Raw genomic sequence first — 17,419 nt, 5'->3', positions numbered from 1 at the left:
TAGTGTACCCCTAACCTGGCTTGAGTATTATATATATGACAAGCAAGCATTTTAGTTTCATCTAAAATACACCTGCTCCATGGCAAAAGAAAAAACTTGAGAAATTCTCCAACACAATAATGTTACAGGGGTGAAGAGGGTAAAAGTTTATACTTTAAAGAGTCACCGTGAACAAGCTATGGCAAATTAGACACATAAGTAGGGTAAGAGCATTCCACTACATGAACCATAAGCACTGCCCTGTTGGTTAACCACCTAGTCCAGTCTACCATACTTCATATAGTAATACATTGCCTACCTGACCTAATCTTCCCTTAACTGCACCTAGTGAATCTAGGCTATCTTAACTGAGAGACAAAGTTGGAGAATTACTACAGTACTGCATGTAAATAATTTGAAATCAAACAACATTAATAGGTTATCATGCATAAAATGAGAAAACAGAAAGTAACTGAGTGTATAACATTTACCTTAAACTGGAGGAATAGGTTATCCTTTGCAGCATGGTCCAGAATCGGAATGAACTGGGGCACTTACTCAATGAATCAGAGATGCACTGTCATTATGATTTCTAATCCAATTTTATCTTGAGACCTGTCAACATAAACAATACTACCATGTTAGAGAATCTGTCCTGAATATATGGTAAAATGGTTCTAGTTCACGTAATCATTTTCGGCTCATGGTCAACAAAAATGCTTAAGGTTAGAAAGAAAAGTTAAATTACTTGTTTTATCAAGATATTTGTACTATAATATTATATAATTAGCAACAAATGTTAACTGCTAATACTAGATTACTACAAATATTTTTAATTGGATGTTTCTAAACACTGCTGATTCATGAAGTATTTGTCCCAATTTGGTAGTTATTTTGCTACAAGTGTGTGTTGCAGAAAAGTTTGATGTGGGAGCACAACAACAGTTTTTTTGTATGCATGTTCACTGATGTTCAGTTGTATATATGGTAATAATAAATATCATTTAAGTAACATGATAGCCTACTTTTACCAAAAACATTCACTCACTTGAGGTAGAGATCACATTGTTAATTTTTACAGCTGTATACAGGTTAATAGCCTATTTACTGCTCATCTAAAAAGGTTCACATAAAATATTCTCTACCTGCCAAGGCATGACCCATGATCAGATGATCACCCAGTGCATACACAGCATCTCATAAATATTGGATGATCTGCCTGTCATACCCTTCTAAGGCATCATGTAGCATATATGAGAAAAATTCAACCCTATCAAAACATTTTTTTTTTTTGTGAGGAGAAAGCAAACCAATGCAGTGTTATAGTAAAAGAATGGTCAAGCTTAGGACTGTTGGATACCATAGGCAATGAAACCCTTCATCCAAGTATAGACCATGAATTTTTTGCACAGACTTTCCCTTAAAAAGAAATGCATCAAATTTTTTTCACTGCTCTACAGGTTAAATGCATGTGAGAGCACTTAGGGTAAGAAAGCAGTTTGGGGTAGCCTAGACAAGTTTAATCAGACCAGTGAGTAAACATTTTTAACTACCATCAGCTTGTCTAAAAAGGTTTACTCTTAACAAATACTGTACATTGTTGTAACCAATTTCATTATCTGATTGTTGTAACGTATTTCATAATCTACAGCTCTGTAATGTACAGTATTTCATAATTTACAGCTCAAAAATTTAATGACTAGATACACTGAAAATATTGAAGATTGTGACAAAACTTTCCTGAGAAAACTGCTTCCAAAACTTCATATGTATTCCTGGATGAAAACCTGCATATTAACAAAAATTTGCATTTTTGCTAGATATAAAATCTTGTTGGGAAGCCACCACAGGTCATTAAGGGAAAGTATCTAAGGACTCAAGGGCAATGTCCCTCAGGCAGGTGGTGGTAAAAGTCTTCTGATGCCACCACACCTGCCCTCACTACCTGTACCAAGTAATTCATCCTAAAAACTAGGGCCAGAGCAATGGCCTTTTCATGAGCCCTCTCCTGGGGTATGAATCAATCAACCTTGCCTGAAGACTCATATACCTACTTGATGATCCCCCAATACTAGAATGAGATGATATTCTTGGATACTTTCTTCTTGTGTCAGCCAGTACTAATGAATGGTCATCACACCACACCCAAAATGCTAAGTCCTGTGCACATAGTACTACAAAACTCACTGGACACAATAGTGCCTGGTTGCAATTATCATCACAAAGATAAAGCCTTGAAGGGCAAGGATAAAAAATGTCTACAATTTCTCATCAGGGATTGTCAGGTTTTGAGTCTGCCATGAACTATCAAGTGAGAAACTGAAGGGAGGGGGGAATTTCCCATCCCCTGAGTTCTAAACTATGTAAGAAAGACTATCTACTCTCTACCATTTTTAAGATTGGCAAGAAGACAGTCTTAGTGCGTTATCCCTGTTTAAAGCCCTCCCAAGGGCTCAAACATTGTAGCAGCTGGATTAGACTTCATAGCAGGAGTCACAACCCACTCAGGAAACCTGAGTCTTTGAAGTGGGTTAAGACTCCTCAAAGCTCCTCAAAAGCACAAAGACTTAACCAAGGCAGAGAAGTCCAGGCTCTTAAATAGAAACAAAGGACCTTGTCTTAGTGGAGGTAGACAAGAAAATTACCTATCTGCTAAACCGTGGTTCTGACCACAGAGAGATTCCTCTGATGGCATCAACCACATAACATGGCATCCTTTACCTAGTAGACATTTTCTTCTTTTTTTAACATGCTTTTTTTCCCATTTTTTTGTATGGGGTAAGCATGATGCCTTCTTTTGAAGGACTTTGATGTGGCTTTGGGGTAGACCGTAGTCTCGATCCGCTGCCCTGCCTGACATCGCTTAGGCCCCGGTAGCTCATGTGCATGTATCATACCAATCACCAGCTCCCTTTCTCCCAGCAGCGAGGAGAGTTGAGCAGTTAGGTCGACAGTTCGAGACATGTGAGGTGTCTGTTATGTTTTTAGGAGATGTTGGAGTGGCCTTGTTTGTGTGTGTATTAGTCTATAACACCCATTTCCTTTTAAGCAAACATATCCGTTGATTACATACATAATCCCGGGGTGTCTACACGGATAGCAAAGTGTCCGCCTCTCTGACCGATCGGCTGCGGATTTGAACCCGTGCCACAGACCTCCATGAAGTCCGAAGCTGCTGCTCTACCAACTTGGCCATCGAGGTTCCTGCCTAGTAGACATCTACTGTTTACTTATGTGTGGTATCTGACATCTCCTATGCAACTCTGTGAGAAAAGCCTCTCTGTTTTTTATTGTGATTTTAAATGTGTATATTGCTCCTGTTCTTGTTTTGGTTGTTTGAAAATATTCCTCAATTCTTTTTTTATGTATTATTACTTCTTCCTGGTGATACTGAACTTATCCTGTCTGCAGAACTGATAATGGAAATGTATTCTGTGTAGCAATGTCTGTGGATTTTAGAATAAAAAGGGTTTGGATGTTGCTGCTGTCAATTTTGATATTCCCTTTTGGTCTGAAACTTGTTTGATTTGAAGCCCACTTTACTCAAGTGTAATGTAACTCTAAGGGCCCATGGGAATGGCTCTGTATATTAAAGGGGTTTCCCTGCTTCTCATAGGACACTACAAATGTAGATGTCATGAAACATAGGCAGTTAAAGTCCTTGGTACTCTAATAAATCAAAGTTTTTGCAAGCTATAGAAACCCAAATTTGGATGAAACTGTAGGAACCATGGTTTGCATGAATATATTTATGTCTACTTGCTTACCAAAAGAGCAGCAGTTCAGGAAGTGGACCCCAAGGTTTGTTTCATTTTCATTGGCAATTACAATGCTCATCACACTAAATGGCTGATCTCGGTTACTTCCAAGATAATCATTGTTTCACTGTTTTATATTTTTTTCACTATTTCTGGTTGTAAGCGTTAATAAATGAACCCACACACCAGTTTGGCAACCATCTTGACTATATATTCACAGACTTCACAGTGACTGTATTTTATGGAGTAGGTTTGCTGGTAGAATCATCTGATCACAGTCTGATGAAGGTTAATGTGGAGATAGATCAGGTTGTTCCTGATCTTATTTTATGGAGTAGGTTTGCTGGTAGAATCATCTGATCACAGTCTGATGAAGGTTAATATGGAGATAGATCAGGTTGTTCCTGATCTTATTTTATGGAGTAGGTTTGCTGGTAGAATCATCTGATCACAGTTTGATGAAGGTTAATATGGAGATAGATCAGGTTGTTCCTGATCTTATTTTATGGAGTAGGTTTGCTGGCAGAATCATCTGATCACAGTTTGATGAAGGTTAATATGGAGATATATCAGGTTGTTCCTGATCTTAGCTTTTCAAGAAAGGTATGCTTGGAATCCCTAGCCATTTGGGATGGCATTCACTGTGATCTTCTTGAGCTCGGTTGAAACAATGTTTATAGAAGTTAGAATATTACAGTGTGTTTCAATGATCATCTTAGCAATGTTATACAGAGGAGAATTCCTTCTAAAATAAAGTTTCTTATAGATAAACCATGTTGTGATGCTGCCTGTAAGCTTGCTTACCATGAAAACAAGAAGCTTATCATTTATGGAAGAACAACTGATCTCACTTTTTGTGGCGTAATTTCTCTGAGCTTAGAGAGCTGAGGGGAGCTTACAATGAGGGTGCGAAGGAGGTCTTGCTCTCCAGTGGTGACAACAATAAGTGGTCATCACCACTGACATCTGGCCTGAGAATGAGGCAAGCCAGCCCACTCCTCTCTTGGCCAATTAGGACTGCAGACCCTACCCTTGTAATAACAAAAGCAGTGGGGATCTAGATCAAAGGGTGATATATTGTCACTGCACACCCTACCTCACCTAACACATCTGTAATGTTTAGATACCACAAGTTCCTTATCTTGGACACTGTTTATTCTGATGAAGCCTAAACATAGTCACAAATAAAGTAAACAGGTCACCAACAGAAAAAATACTTGAAGTGGAAACTTTGGTACAAAAAGTCAACGGAGGACAAGCAAGACGTCTTTACAGGATGGCAGCCAAGAAAAAGTGCTCAGTTACCAATAAACCTAGTACTTGAATGGGTGGCACCCTGACATCTGCCAACCTACCACCAATTAACTACCTTGTTTCCAAGCTTCAATAACCATTTCCAGCTTGCATTATGGATCTTATTTAAAAGATGATGGTTCGTATTCTCCTAAGAACAACAACAGCATAGTTTTTTATTTGGGGTGGATCCCTCAATTGTAGATCTTATGAGTTTCCAAATCAAAAGCACCATACTCAGCAAAAACACATGAAAAAAAAAACTTACAGGGAAACATCCTAACCTTGCCTTACCTGGGACACTGGGTACTACCTAGAGTTACCTGGGTCACTGAGGACTGCCTAACCTTAACCGAGACACTGTGAACTACCTAGACTTACCCGAGTTGCTGTGTACAACCTAGTCTTACCGAAGACACTGTGTTACTACCCAGCCTTACCTGGGCCACTGTGTTACTACCCAGCCTTACCTGGGCCACTGTGTACTACCTAGCCTTACCTGAGACACAGTGTACTGCCTAACCTTACCTGGGATGCTGTGTAATACCTAGCCTTACCCGAGACACTGCGCACTACCTAGCCTTCCTGGAATGCTGTGTACTATCTGGCCAAAATTTGATTAAAATATATCTGAAAACCAAACTAATCAAGATACAACCTAACCTAGTTTAACCTAGAAAACTGCCTCAAAGATCAGTTATTTCACACCCTCCCTTGAAGTACTAGGCTGAGGTTCTATATGTTCAGACAGTGTACTTTAGAATTAGCCATAAGCCTATTGTGAAAAGCCCAGTTTTCTACGGTTTGACATAGACTAGAGGGAAATACCACCCATACCATTCCCAGAATGTAACTTTTGATTTTATACTTCAATACAAAATTATGCTAGCCTAGCCTAACATGCTTACCTAGCCAAGAGCTTCCATTCCCAAACCAACTTAGATGGGTCCCCCCCTCACTTTCCTGTGCTGTAAAACTCCAGAATAAACTACTCATTTATCACTGCTGTTATTAGGCTATTCCTGATCCCAGTTTCCCACTTACTATCCTCCACTACTTTAAAGTTGAATTGGATGAGTATGGAGTTTTTAAAATAAATGACTGTATCCATTTAATAATAATTTATGTTCAATGCCCGAACCAGCTACATTTAGGCAGCCAATCCATCTCCTCCTGCCTATTGAACTCATCATTTCAACACTGGTTTTATTCCTCAGTGGTCATACTCTAGGTCCCTATTGGTGCTATTGTTATTCAAATACAAAAAACTTAACATTAATTTTTCCCACTGGGTAAATTAACACATGGGATTTTTTAGTAATAACTGTACCACTTACTACTTACAAAACCTTTGCCTAAGAACTGGTCCTGTGGATAAGCTTTCATAAAATAATGGCTAACATGTAAAATCTTCTGAGGACCTTAAACATTCGTGAATTAGCCTGACCTCATAAAAATGGATCTAGACCAGTTAACCATGAACTTGACATAGCCTTGCGTGTTAAATTTCGCTAACATATACAGGCTACCCTAAGTGAATGCCTTGGTTGATTAGATGTGGAACAGGTATATCTTAAGAACCTTTCAAGAAAGTCATTACCTTCAAATATTTACCTGAGCCTATGCGAATTTAAGCATTCTGACCTCTAATATGCATTCTTAAGCAATATACCTACAAAGTTCACAGCTGAAGGCAAGGCTAAGTCTGTGAGGGGTCGAAGCCTCCCCTCGTCAATTGGGAATTACTACGATTTTTGCATTAATTTTTTTTCTGGGAATCAAGAACATCATAACTTTATAAAAGTAAACAAATCCATTGCTTTCTTACCTGATCAGTATCTTTTCCGGTAAACTAGGCCTAAGCTACTCCTGAGCCCACAACTTGCACAAGGATAATGGAAGAGTAGGAGTAGCCGCCGGCCGGTAACAATTATAGTACTGCGAGGTTGCCTCTGACAAGGAAGTAAAACTGGGGTTAATTGGGGCCCTTCTATATCTATTCATTGTTTTAATGCCGTAAGAAATGCTGATTTGCTAAAGTGTCATAAAGTATCATACAATATTGCATGAAATGCTAGATATAGAATAAATGTATATATTTTCGCGATCTCCCAAACTTTTCGTTATCCATGTACCATTATTCACCAAAAAATGTTAACCTTGATTGTATCGCAGAGTTCTCTGTTAGAAAACTTAGCAGTCTGAGAGAAGGTCGTATGCCTCGCCCTACAAATACATTTAAAGATTTAGTCAGCTATGTGTACTGACGAAAATGCGCTCACATTTTACTTGAAGCTTGTGTAGGTCTCATTACTAATAAATTCTCTACCCTGACTTTATCCCCATTAGTTTGCTTCTTTATATAAGGAGCAGTCATTGTCACCTTAATTTAAATTTTTATCAGTTCCAGGTTCTTTATGATATCACCAATTGAGAAAGTTCCCCATATCATCTGTCCCCCTTTTCAAGTTCAGCAGTTAACCCCCTCCCCGCCCTTCAGCAATCCCTTTACCTCACGCCAAAATTTCCGCCATCACAAACAGTTCGTTTTGCATATCTTTATATTAATTCACTAAGTAAATGGGCTCTGTTCAAACAATGAGGACATGAATATTTAGTAAGACGACAATAGAGGAAATTTGGATATCCTTAACAGGAAAGTTTAATTTTTTGTCCAGAGGAAGTGGTAGGAAAAATTGTTTTAAAAATTATATATCTGTGCATCAGAAAGTGAGATCAGCGTTATTTAGAGGTCTAAGAATGAATATTTAGTAGCGGGATGAAAGCACAGAAAAATAAAAAAAATATTGCCATAAATCTGAACAAAGTTAAGTATATCTTAGTTTAACCAGACCACTGAGCTGATTAACAGCTCTCCTAGGGCTGGCCCGAAGGATTCGATTTATTTTTACGTGGCTAAGAACCAGTTGGTTACCTAGCAACGGGACCTACAGCTTATTGTGGAATCCGAACCACATTATAGTGAGAAATTAATTTCTATCACCAGAAACAAATTCCTCTTGTTCTTCACTGGCCGGTCGGAGATTCGAACTAGCGACCAACAGAGTGGTAGCTGAGAACGGAACCCGCTCACCCAGCGAGAAACTAGAACCAACTGGTTACCTAGCAACGGGACCTACAGCTTATTGTGGAATCCGAACCACATTATGGCGAGAAATGAATTTCTATCACCAGAAATAAATTCCTCTAATTCTTCATTGGCCCAGTCGGAGAGTCGAACGCTGGGCCAACAGCGTGCTAGCCGAGAGCTCTACCCACCCCTCCAATGAAATAAATTTGAACAGCTATGTATCACTCATACAGGGCTCAATACAAAATTAATTGGTATTCATTAAAAAAAAACTCTTAGTTGAGTATTCTTAAATCAACAGGAAGTATAGCTGCACATAACCTTAAAAAAAAAAAACTGTTGTTATGATTATTATTAAATACAGGGCACAAGAGGTTTATGCTAAAAAAATACTCAGAACCTTTAACTCAGAGGAATGAAAGGAACTGGGAAAGAGGAAAACAGTGACAAAAAAAAAGAGGATCGAAGGAGATTTGGGAAATGGGTTTGCACACAACAGAGGGGAAATAAGACTCAATTTAATTTGATTATATATATATATATATATATATATATATATATATATATATATATATATATATATATATATATATATATATATATTGAAAGTGGTAAATTGATAGAGCGAGAGAGAGAAGGCTGGGTGATTTCATACCTGTTACAGCAAGGAAGTATATTTAGAAGTAAACACATTTCCTTATGCAAAATGAACAAATGGAGAGAAGTTAAGAAAAATGGAACATCGGAATTACTGGAGCTCTTATTCCTTTTCTAAGTTGACCCAAGTAACATAAACTGATACACTGGTACTGACAGTTACACTTTAATACCAAGGATACTTTTTAATATAGAGGATGGGCTACTTTCTCGAACTTAGCCACATCATATAAATGAGTATATTTTCACGATTTAGAAATATAAATGAGTAAAAGTTAACACAGTATACTATTATTTATCCATTCCGTATATATTTATGCCGTGGTACGCCTTAAATGCATTCATTCTTCCAGACTCTCATTCAAAGGAAATAAAATGTAAGTTTTTATAGTATACCACAAAATACTGTATATTAAGTTTTCTTTTGTTTACGGTTATCCGTTTTCCTATCCTAATAAATAAGGGTTACTACGCTAAATCCTAAGGTCAATTCCCAACAAAAATACGTAATGTATTTGCATGACTGAAGTTCATAGCCTTATACGATGACTTACCTGACTTACACTAATGATATCAAAAGTTACAATGTATATGCATTCATAAGAAGCTCATATTTTCCACTGAATTTCATTTGAGCTTTTAAACACAAGCACTCAGTATGGTGTGGATGCTGTCCATGCCCACTGTACGGATTAGCGATTTTGTATTTGTAAGCATGTTTTGTTTTTGTGGAGATATTTACAGCCTTATCAAAATACAGCAACACTATGAAATATGGTAATTTATTCAGTTTTCTCCCTCCTATTAATATTCTATCTTTCTTGATACTGTTAATAATTTTTGGAAGTTTATAATCCATATTGTCATCTCGCGGGCCACTTATAATCATTCCAAGGGGCACAGTTTGTCAGCGGACCATTAATTTGACATCCCAGCAGCAGTGATGCCAACACAGAAATGCTGAACCCTATGAAATACAACTTTTGATTACACAGCAAGTTACCACAAACATGCATGCATATTAATATATCTTATTCACTTGAATCGATAAAAATACATACTATTCTTATCATATAATGCATTTAATCAGAGTATTACGTGTATATCTTGAAGAATGATACCACATATGTATAATTTTCCTTGCACATTATCTATCAAGTTATGAAGTTTACAAGTCTGGCAAAGTTTCACTAAAAAGTGCTCTCAAATAAAAATAAATATAAAGCCCTATAAGGACAACTACTATGTCCGCAGGAAAAAGTAATTTAAAAGTGCTTAATAAATTTTAACATCTTCCATAGGAGTGCGCATGGAGAGGTCTCTTCAAAATGAACTAATTTAAATTTCAAGTCTAATCGTATTTTATTGAACATTATTTTTTAGCAAATTCTAGCGATACTGAGCTAATGATCACTCTGATATTGAACGCTGTTGCTATGAAATTACAGAAAAATAAAATAAAACCACTTTGAGATTTAGAAGCACATTTTGTGGGAAAGTGCTAGAGATATGCAGTGTGCCTAACCATTGGAAAAACGTGACAATAGAAGCCAACGGTTCAGTACTGTCACAAAGAACATCCTGGAACTGAGTAAAGAAAACCTTAGCTGACAGGTGTTTGACATGTATGGGGTCCTGTATAACTTATAGATGCTCGAAGAATCCCCAAGAAGACAATGGATAAATGGCCTTCGACCAGCCTTCTGTCAAGTCTAAAAAGATGGGTTCAAAGTGTACTTCAAGTCACGTTGTTAAGAAGGGTTATGGTGAAACTTCCCAAGACTATGGTGAGTTAAATGTCCAACCCTTCTTGATTTGTAAAAGTTATCATAAAAAGACTATTGGATCATCACAAAGGCCCAAGCCATTGTGCAAGAGTCACTACAGCACAGGAATAATATCCTACATTTGCTACAGTTTCATACCACGAAGTGATTGCTTTGACCTCTTCAGAACGCGAACTTCGTAGTTCCAATATGGCTCTAAAAATGGATATCAAATTTACGTAGCAATAAGTTACATGGCGACCATGTTCATGTGGAGCATGTGTATTTATCTGGTTATGGCTGATGGGAATGACAAATTCACCGAGTCAGTGCTCTTTCAGTTAACAAAATAAAGCAATGATAGTTTCGATCTATGTCCCAGATGCGAGGATTTTTGTACAAATTCCAGACGGTGATTCCAGAAGAATACTTGTGGCTCTTTAATGTGTTAAAGAGATCTAGCAAACAGGGACGTGTACTGTCTACCCTTAGGTTCCTTGTATATTTCAAATTCATCTGCATACCTACAGCAGATAACGGTTAGTTGTTGTAGTCAGTTTGTGGAACCTAAATTTTATGACAACAGGACCCCATCTGACACAGAATTGCTGTGATGAGAACCTGCAATATAATGTGCCCATTAAATAAAAATGTGTACTTTTCCGTGAAGCTTCAAGAAGAGTTTCAGATAGTTTAATCTGTCCAATGCCTCTCTCAAATTCAACAAAACGTGAGAAAACACGAGAGGCTGATGCTAGGTAATAGCTCAGAAATTATTTCAGGGTTTAGATGCAATTGTAGCCTGAGAGAGTAGGACAGAATAGAATATAGAATTTAGGCCAAAGGCCAAGCGCTGGGACCTATGAGGCCTTTCAGCGCTGGAACGGAAATTGACAGTAAAAAGGTTTGAAAGGTGTAACAGGAGGCATACCTCGCAGTTGCACTATGAATCAATTGTTAGGAGAGGGTGGAAAGTACGGTGGAAGAAAGAGGTTGCGGCTAGGGGCCGAAGGGACACTTCAAAGAACCTCAAGTAATGCCTACAGTGCACCGCTAGAGATGCACTGAACACGCTACCCCCTACGGGAGTGATTAGTTGTAAATCCGAACAATTTGTAAGAAGCATGTAAAAAAGGGCAACGCCACACTAAAAGAACAGATTCAAATTTCTTTGATACACTTGTATTCATTCCAGTCCGGCGATAGTTGCCTGGGTCAGTGACATCTTTCAGCTTGTTTTACCTAAAGGTATCTTGTTTACTAAGAGTGTTTCTGGGCAAAACCGATGAATTATGCACTCATTGAATAATGAACCAAGGAAAATGTAATTCACTTTTAAGTTTCTACCAAGAAACCATCCCATCTGAGTGACTGATATTACCAGGTGCAATATGCTCGGCGAAGTGAAATCGAATGTTATCAGTAAGATGGTTGTCTATTTTCCCTCGGGAGCCGTGATTGTTTATGCAATTCAGGATAAAGTTAATACGATCGACACATATTCATGCACTGACCTCGTCTCCAACGGTTTCTCCCACTCCCTGTGATAGTTTCTATGTCTTCGAATTTAGGGATTTAATGTCATATCAAAGAATCTAATGTTTTTATACTACAAATGCTCTCAGTCGCTTTTTATTTAATCGACAGTGCTTCAGAGTAAGTATGAACTCCCCCAACCTTTGCTTGTCTCATTAGCATTGCAAAGTGTCTTTCTCTCTGTTTATCATTTTCCCTCCACAGTAAAACCATTTCTCCAGAATGTGAATGAAGGTCTATAGACCTATATTCACATTCTCGAGGAATGTCATTCCTCCCTTGTATGTTACGATAGTATCTCTGCCTGGGTATAGCAATGTAATTCTTTTATTCGGAAAAAAATCTTAGATCTCTCATAAAGTTTCTACATCTGTAGTTGTTGCTAAGTATAGCATTTACACGATGAACTAAAGACAGCAGTTTAGTTTCAGACGTCATTTTAAAGGACGTGGCTTTCTGGTGGCTCTCGGAGTCACAGCTATTAGTAGGTAGTAATGATTTGTGCCACACGAACATGAGCATAAAGATGTCTAGGATATCAAATTTAGCTTTCCATAACCTATCAGTCTTTTGGATTTGCTGTTGCTGCTATTTCCGTTAGAGCATAACTGTTGCTTTAAACTTAGGTAATCCCCTACCACCCTGGCATCTTTAATGGCCATTTTAGGTCTGTCATGCATCTAAAACTATCCTGGCTAATTAAAAGTTAATCTTAAAACAATCGATTGGCGCTAATCTTCTTAAAAGATTTCCGGGAGTGGAGCGATGCACGCAAATTGAAGGGCACGTCATCCAAACACGCAGACAACGAAAGCTAAATAAGAACTTGATCCATGGTTTATGGCGGTCCGTCTGTTCTCAAAATACCGATGGTCTTTTCTCATTAAGGATGAGGCAGAGTGGCAGTCTTCAAAAGGACTAACCTTTAGAAGAGTTTCCCGTTTCTTTTGTTTCTATTCCTTGTTAAATTCAAAATTTCCAAATGAACTAACAAATGCAAATATGCGTCACTGTGCGAGTGCTTATTTCTACTGTATACTTACAGGCTCCCATACTTGAACTGAATTACAGAGAGAGAGAGAGAGAGAGAGAGAGAGAGAGAGAGAGAGAGAGAGAGAGAGAGAGAGAGAGAGAGAGTTTATAGACACAGTACACTTATTCAAGATGCAAGAAGCTTCCGCCCATTTCCAAATAACAGCCTTGCCTACAGGAGATGAATGTCTGGCAGGCAGCATCCATCATCGTAAAAATAAAAGTTTTCTCGAGATAGTATGAGATGGATGTGAAAGGTACCCCTTCCAAAGAATGGAAGGGTGATCTAGTATTTTGTTGGATATGTGGATGACTGGTTTATTTGGATGATCAAATGAATTGGGTAATTACACAACTGACTACGGATAGGTCATTGATTGATTTTGTCATACCTCAGATTAAAAGGTTGAGCAACTCACTGGCTTCTGTTTTGATGAGGTTTTCCGTCCGGTTGATTGACTGACTGATCGATTTATTGGGCTGATGTTCAACAAATATATTAACATGGTTGTGGCGGAATTTAAATGGCTTACGGTTAATTAAAAGGCAAGATTAGTATTCAACTAATTAATTTACAAAATGAGGAATCTTTTGACAGTTTGACTGATGGAAACAGTTCTTAATGTTTTAGCACAAAATGACCCATCAACAATAAACTGAACCGTTAATAAATCGGCTGAAGGAATCGCTCACTAATTTTTACCTGTCAATTGACTTCTTAAGAAACTGCATTGCATGACCGAGAGAGTTGGTTTTTGCCAGGCAACTTACCTGAAGAAAGGGCCAAATGATTAATTTCTTGAGTGTCTGGGTGACTGATTTGACTGACCAGTCAAGAATCTGACTGTTCGATTTTCTGATCTGACAGTTGGTTGACTGATTAGATCCCCAACAAACCCGGTTAAAAGGAGGAAACGAACCTGAACCATGTAACTGTTTTTGAAATGCTGGAATGAGGAGCATAGATCTTTTCACGAGACACACAAATTGGGTTGGAGGAGGAGGAGGAGGAAGAGGAGAAGGAGAAGGAGAAGGAGAAGGAGAAGGAGAAGGAGAAGGAGAAGGAGAAGGAGGAGGAGGAGAGGGAGGAGGGGGAGGAAGGGGCTTTTCTCTGATGATGCTCGTTAAGATAGAAGGACGCTCTTTCACTCACAGGGTCAGCCAGTCATTCACTCAGCATCTCAGGAAGGCCTGAACTGAACGAACGAGAGAGAGCCAGTACCCCATCAAACCCGGAGAGGAGCGGGTCGTGAGCGGCGGCATCTCCCAGTCCTCTGTTTCCCGCTCTCAATTCTGTCTTTTTTTTTTTTTTATCTCTATGACAGACTTTATTTTTTGTAGTCCGGGATCACGGCGGATTTGTTTGTTTGTGCATGAGTGTGTGAGTCTTTCCAAGACCGTTCCCTGAGGAGAACAGAAGTGTCTTTCGGTAACTGCTTACATTAAAACATGGGAGAATCGAAAGAGAGGTGAGTTTTAATTTTAAATTTTTGTTACACGGGAACAGAAACGACTTGAAGTTTTCGTTTTACGTTTACATTCCCTTTGCAATAAATTGTCGAAATTGCTGGGTTTATGATGAGCAACAACTCGATAAAAAGTTTTTGATTAATATTGAAGATTACCGGCCTTTAGGCTTATTTCATTACTCACAGAAAATAAAACAACAGAGATATACTTTTTCTTATTTTTGTTTCATTTCGTATAACACGTGGAAAGCCATCATATAGTTTCCATGAAGCTTGTCAACTGTGTACAGTGCGTAATACACTGCATATTTTATAGGTATATTTACGAACGAAGAAAAGGAGTAAGAATAATAATCACCAAAGCCAAATTACACAGAGCAGGATCGGAATAAATCCTTATCGTTTCTGATAGCTGAGTGGATAATCTACTTCCATCTACGTACAACCGAGAAAGGCATGGGCTCGAATCCTTGGAAGGTTGGGGGTACTTATATCCCATTATCGGGTTATTTGTGACTATATATATATATATATATATATATATATATATATATATATATATATATATATATATATATATATATATATATATATCAGAAATAATTGAATTAATGATATTAATGATTATTTATGGCATCATATATATATATATATATATATATATATATATATATATATATATATATATATATAATATATATAGTATGTATGTATGTATTTACATATTTATACATAGCCACGTGTTGCACACTTCGTAGCCTACTGAACTACCATAGTGAAAACTGGTAGGTTACCACTCTAGGCCCAAAACCTGAATTTCACAGGAGCATGTACAGTACAACACAGTCAAAGTCACTTCCCATATCTCTTGATGACAGAGTGGATAAGTTGTCCAACAGTACACAGATTCGAATCCTGGGCAGGACAGGTGCACTTACGAATAATTTGCTGGGAGTGGAAGTTGTTCACAACGCATAGTTAATTTTTTGTTAATGGGTTATTTGTGGTTTTGTTCTTATCACTATAAAATATCGTGACCGAACTAGTGACATTCTATTATATATATATATATATATATATATATATATATATATATATATATATATATATATATATATATATGTATATATATATATATATATATATATATATATATATATATATATATATATATATATATATATATATATATATATATATATATATATATATATATATATATATATATATATATATATATATATATATATATATATATATACCTGTTTTCCTTCATGGCTGAGTGGATAAGTCGACTGACACCCATTGCAAAGGCCACAAAGGTCAAGTTTATTTACTACCCATAGATATAATTCCATTGTGTATAAGCTATTCCCAAGGCAAAGTGAATTAAATATTAGTGTCATTTACAGCTTAATATTTGAAAACGAAAAAAGTCATGTGTAAATCTAATGATATACTAGCAAATACCCACATACACATAGCCTATATATATGTGTGTTTGTGAGAGAGAGAGAGAGAGAGAGAGAGAGAGAGAGAGAGAGAGAGAGAGAGAGAGAGAGAGAGAGAGAGAGAGCGTTCAGGAACTTGCTTAATCCCACCCACGAAAATTCAGATTACTATGGCGGCCTGACTATCCTGGGCAGTACTGTACCGTCCATGTCTTTGTTTTACTGGACAAACTCATTTTAAATTGGAAATGCTTTTTTACATATTTTTTATTAATGATAAGTTAAAAACTGAAAAAGATAATTTGAAGTGTAAAATAATGGGAACGGAATACTGAAATGAATGTCTTGGTATAGTCAGGTCATTTCCCTTTAATATTCCTTTGCCACCATTTTACAATAAAAATCCCATTTTTCAGCCAATCTATTCAGCAATAACAAAGATATGCAGTTATAGTACTGGTCAGGATATTTTTAAGTAATCATGAAAACTATAGCTTTCATCAAAATAATTACCAGAACACCTGCTGATTTTTTATTTCTTGAAATGCAGCCTACAGAAAACAAAAGCAAGAATAATGTAAATAGCTCTCTGTAAGTCATTATGATTTTGACAGGAATAAAGAAAAGTATTTCAGTAAGAAAAAAAATAGAACAGCCGCCCACTAATCCTCAACGGCATTTCAACGCTATTCGTATGAGAACCAGCAATGTATTTCAGAACCATTTAAAAAGAGAATGTTGCAGGACAGGAGATTCAGGAGTCGTTTGAATTAATCGTTTCCGGCTGCTGGCTTCAAGCCACACGTCTGGCCGGATTACGGACTACTGTCGGCGAAATCCCTCCATTCGCTCGTGGAGGAAATGGCCGAGCGCTCAGTACGAATGAGACTATGTCAATCTGCCTAAGCTTTCCAAGATTAGAAAACGGTGGCAACCCTAGTACTAGGGTTTCTTTGATGATCGTTTTGGGAGGACCCAAATGGGCCTTCAAAGTCGTTTCGGTTAAATCCTACGGTCTAGGAATCCGGTACTAGAAAAACGATGTTCCAACATTTCTAGGGTTGAGGAATAAAATTCGACTTACTCGAGATTTCATTCGTGTTGAGTAGACTGCATTTCAGAGTATTAGATACGCAAATGCCTTGCTACATTCAGCAAACATTTACGATTAAAATTAAAACAGTGCTCTTTTATTATATTCATGAAGCTTGAAATTTCCTCTCGTAAGCAGATGGTTCCTATACGTCATCTTTGGAATGTTGCCATTATTCAACCTGCCTCAGGAAATTAACGCCACCATTGATCAGATTTTGGGAACAGGCCAATGAAGGATCATCCGTTTTCAAGATGTCAGTCGAATCAACAAATGAACTCTTAAAAAAAAAAA

General features: G+C 37.4%; 1 protein-coding gene and 1 long non-coding RNA gene across 2 annotated transcripts in view; one reads left to right on the top strand and one right to left on the bottom strand.

Annotated features, from left to right (window-relative positions):
* LOC136845939 (uncharacterized) overlaps window positions 1-17,419 on the bottom strand; it is an 80,427-nt gene that overhangs the window by 9,487 nt on the left and 53,521 nt on the right. Inside the window, exons 2-3 of the long non-coding RNA XR_010855298.1 lie at window positions 6,859-6,982; window positions 471-594 (exon numbers count right to left, since the gene is read on the bottom strand). This is a non-coding gene — a long non-coding RNA (uncharacterized lncRNA). The remainder of the gene's footprint in view (window positions 1-470; window positions 595-6,858; window positions 6,983-17,419) is intronic.
* The window catches only part of LOC136845938 (uncharacterized), a 64,753-nt gene continuing 61,485 nt past the window's right edge, over window positions 14,152-17,419 (top strand). The window contains exon 1 of the mRNA XM_067116469.1: window positions 14,152-14,581. Coding sequence (XP_066972570.1) covers window positions 14,562-14,581 — 20 coding nt within the window. The 5' untranslated portion in view covers window positions 14,152-14,561. The remainder of the gene's footprint in view (window positions 14,582-17,419) is intronic.

This window comes from Macrobrachium rosenbergii, chromosome 14, assembly GCF_040412425.1.
Source record: "Macrobrachium rosenbergii isolate ZJJX-2024 chromosome 14, ASM4041242v1, whole genome shotgun sequence".
NCBI classification, from domain to species: domain Eukaryota; kingdom Metazoa; phylum Arthropoda; class Malacostraca; order Decapoda; family Palaemonidae; genus Macrobrachium; species Macrobrachium rosenbergii.
This window is presented reverse-complemented; position numbering and strand designations above follow the sequence as displayed.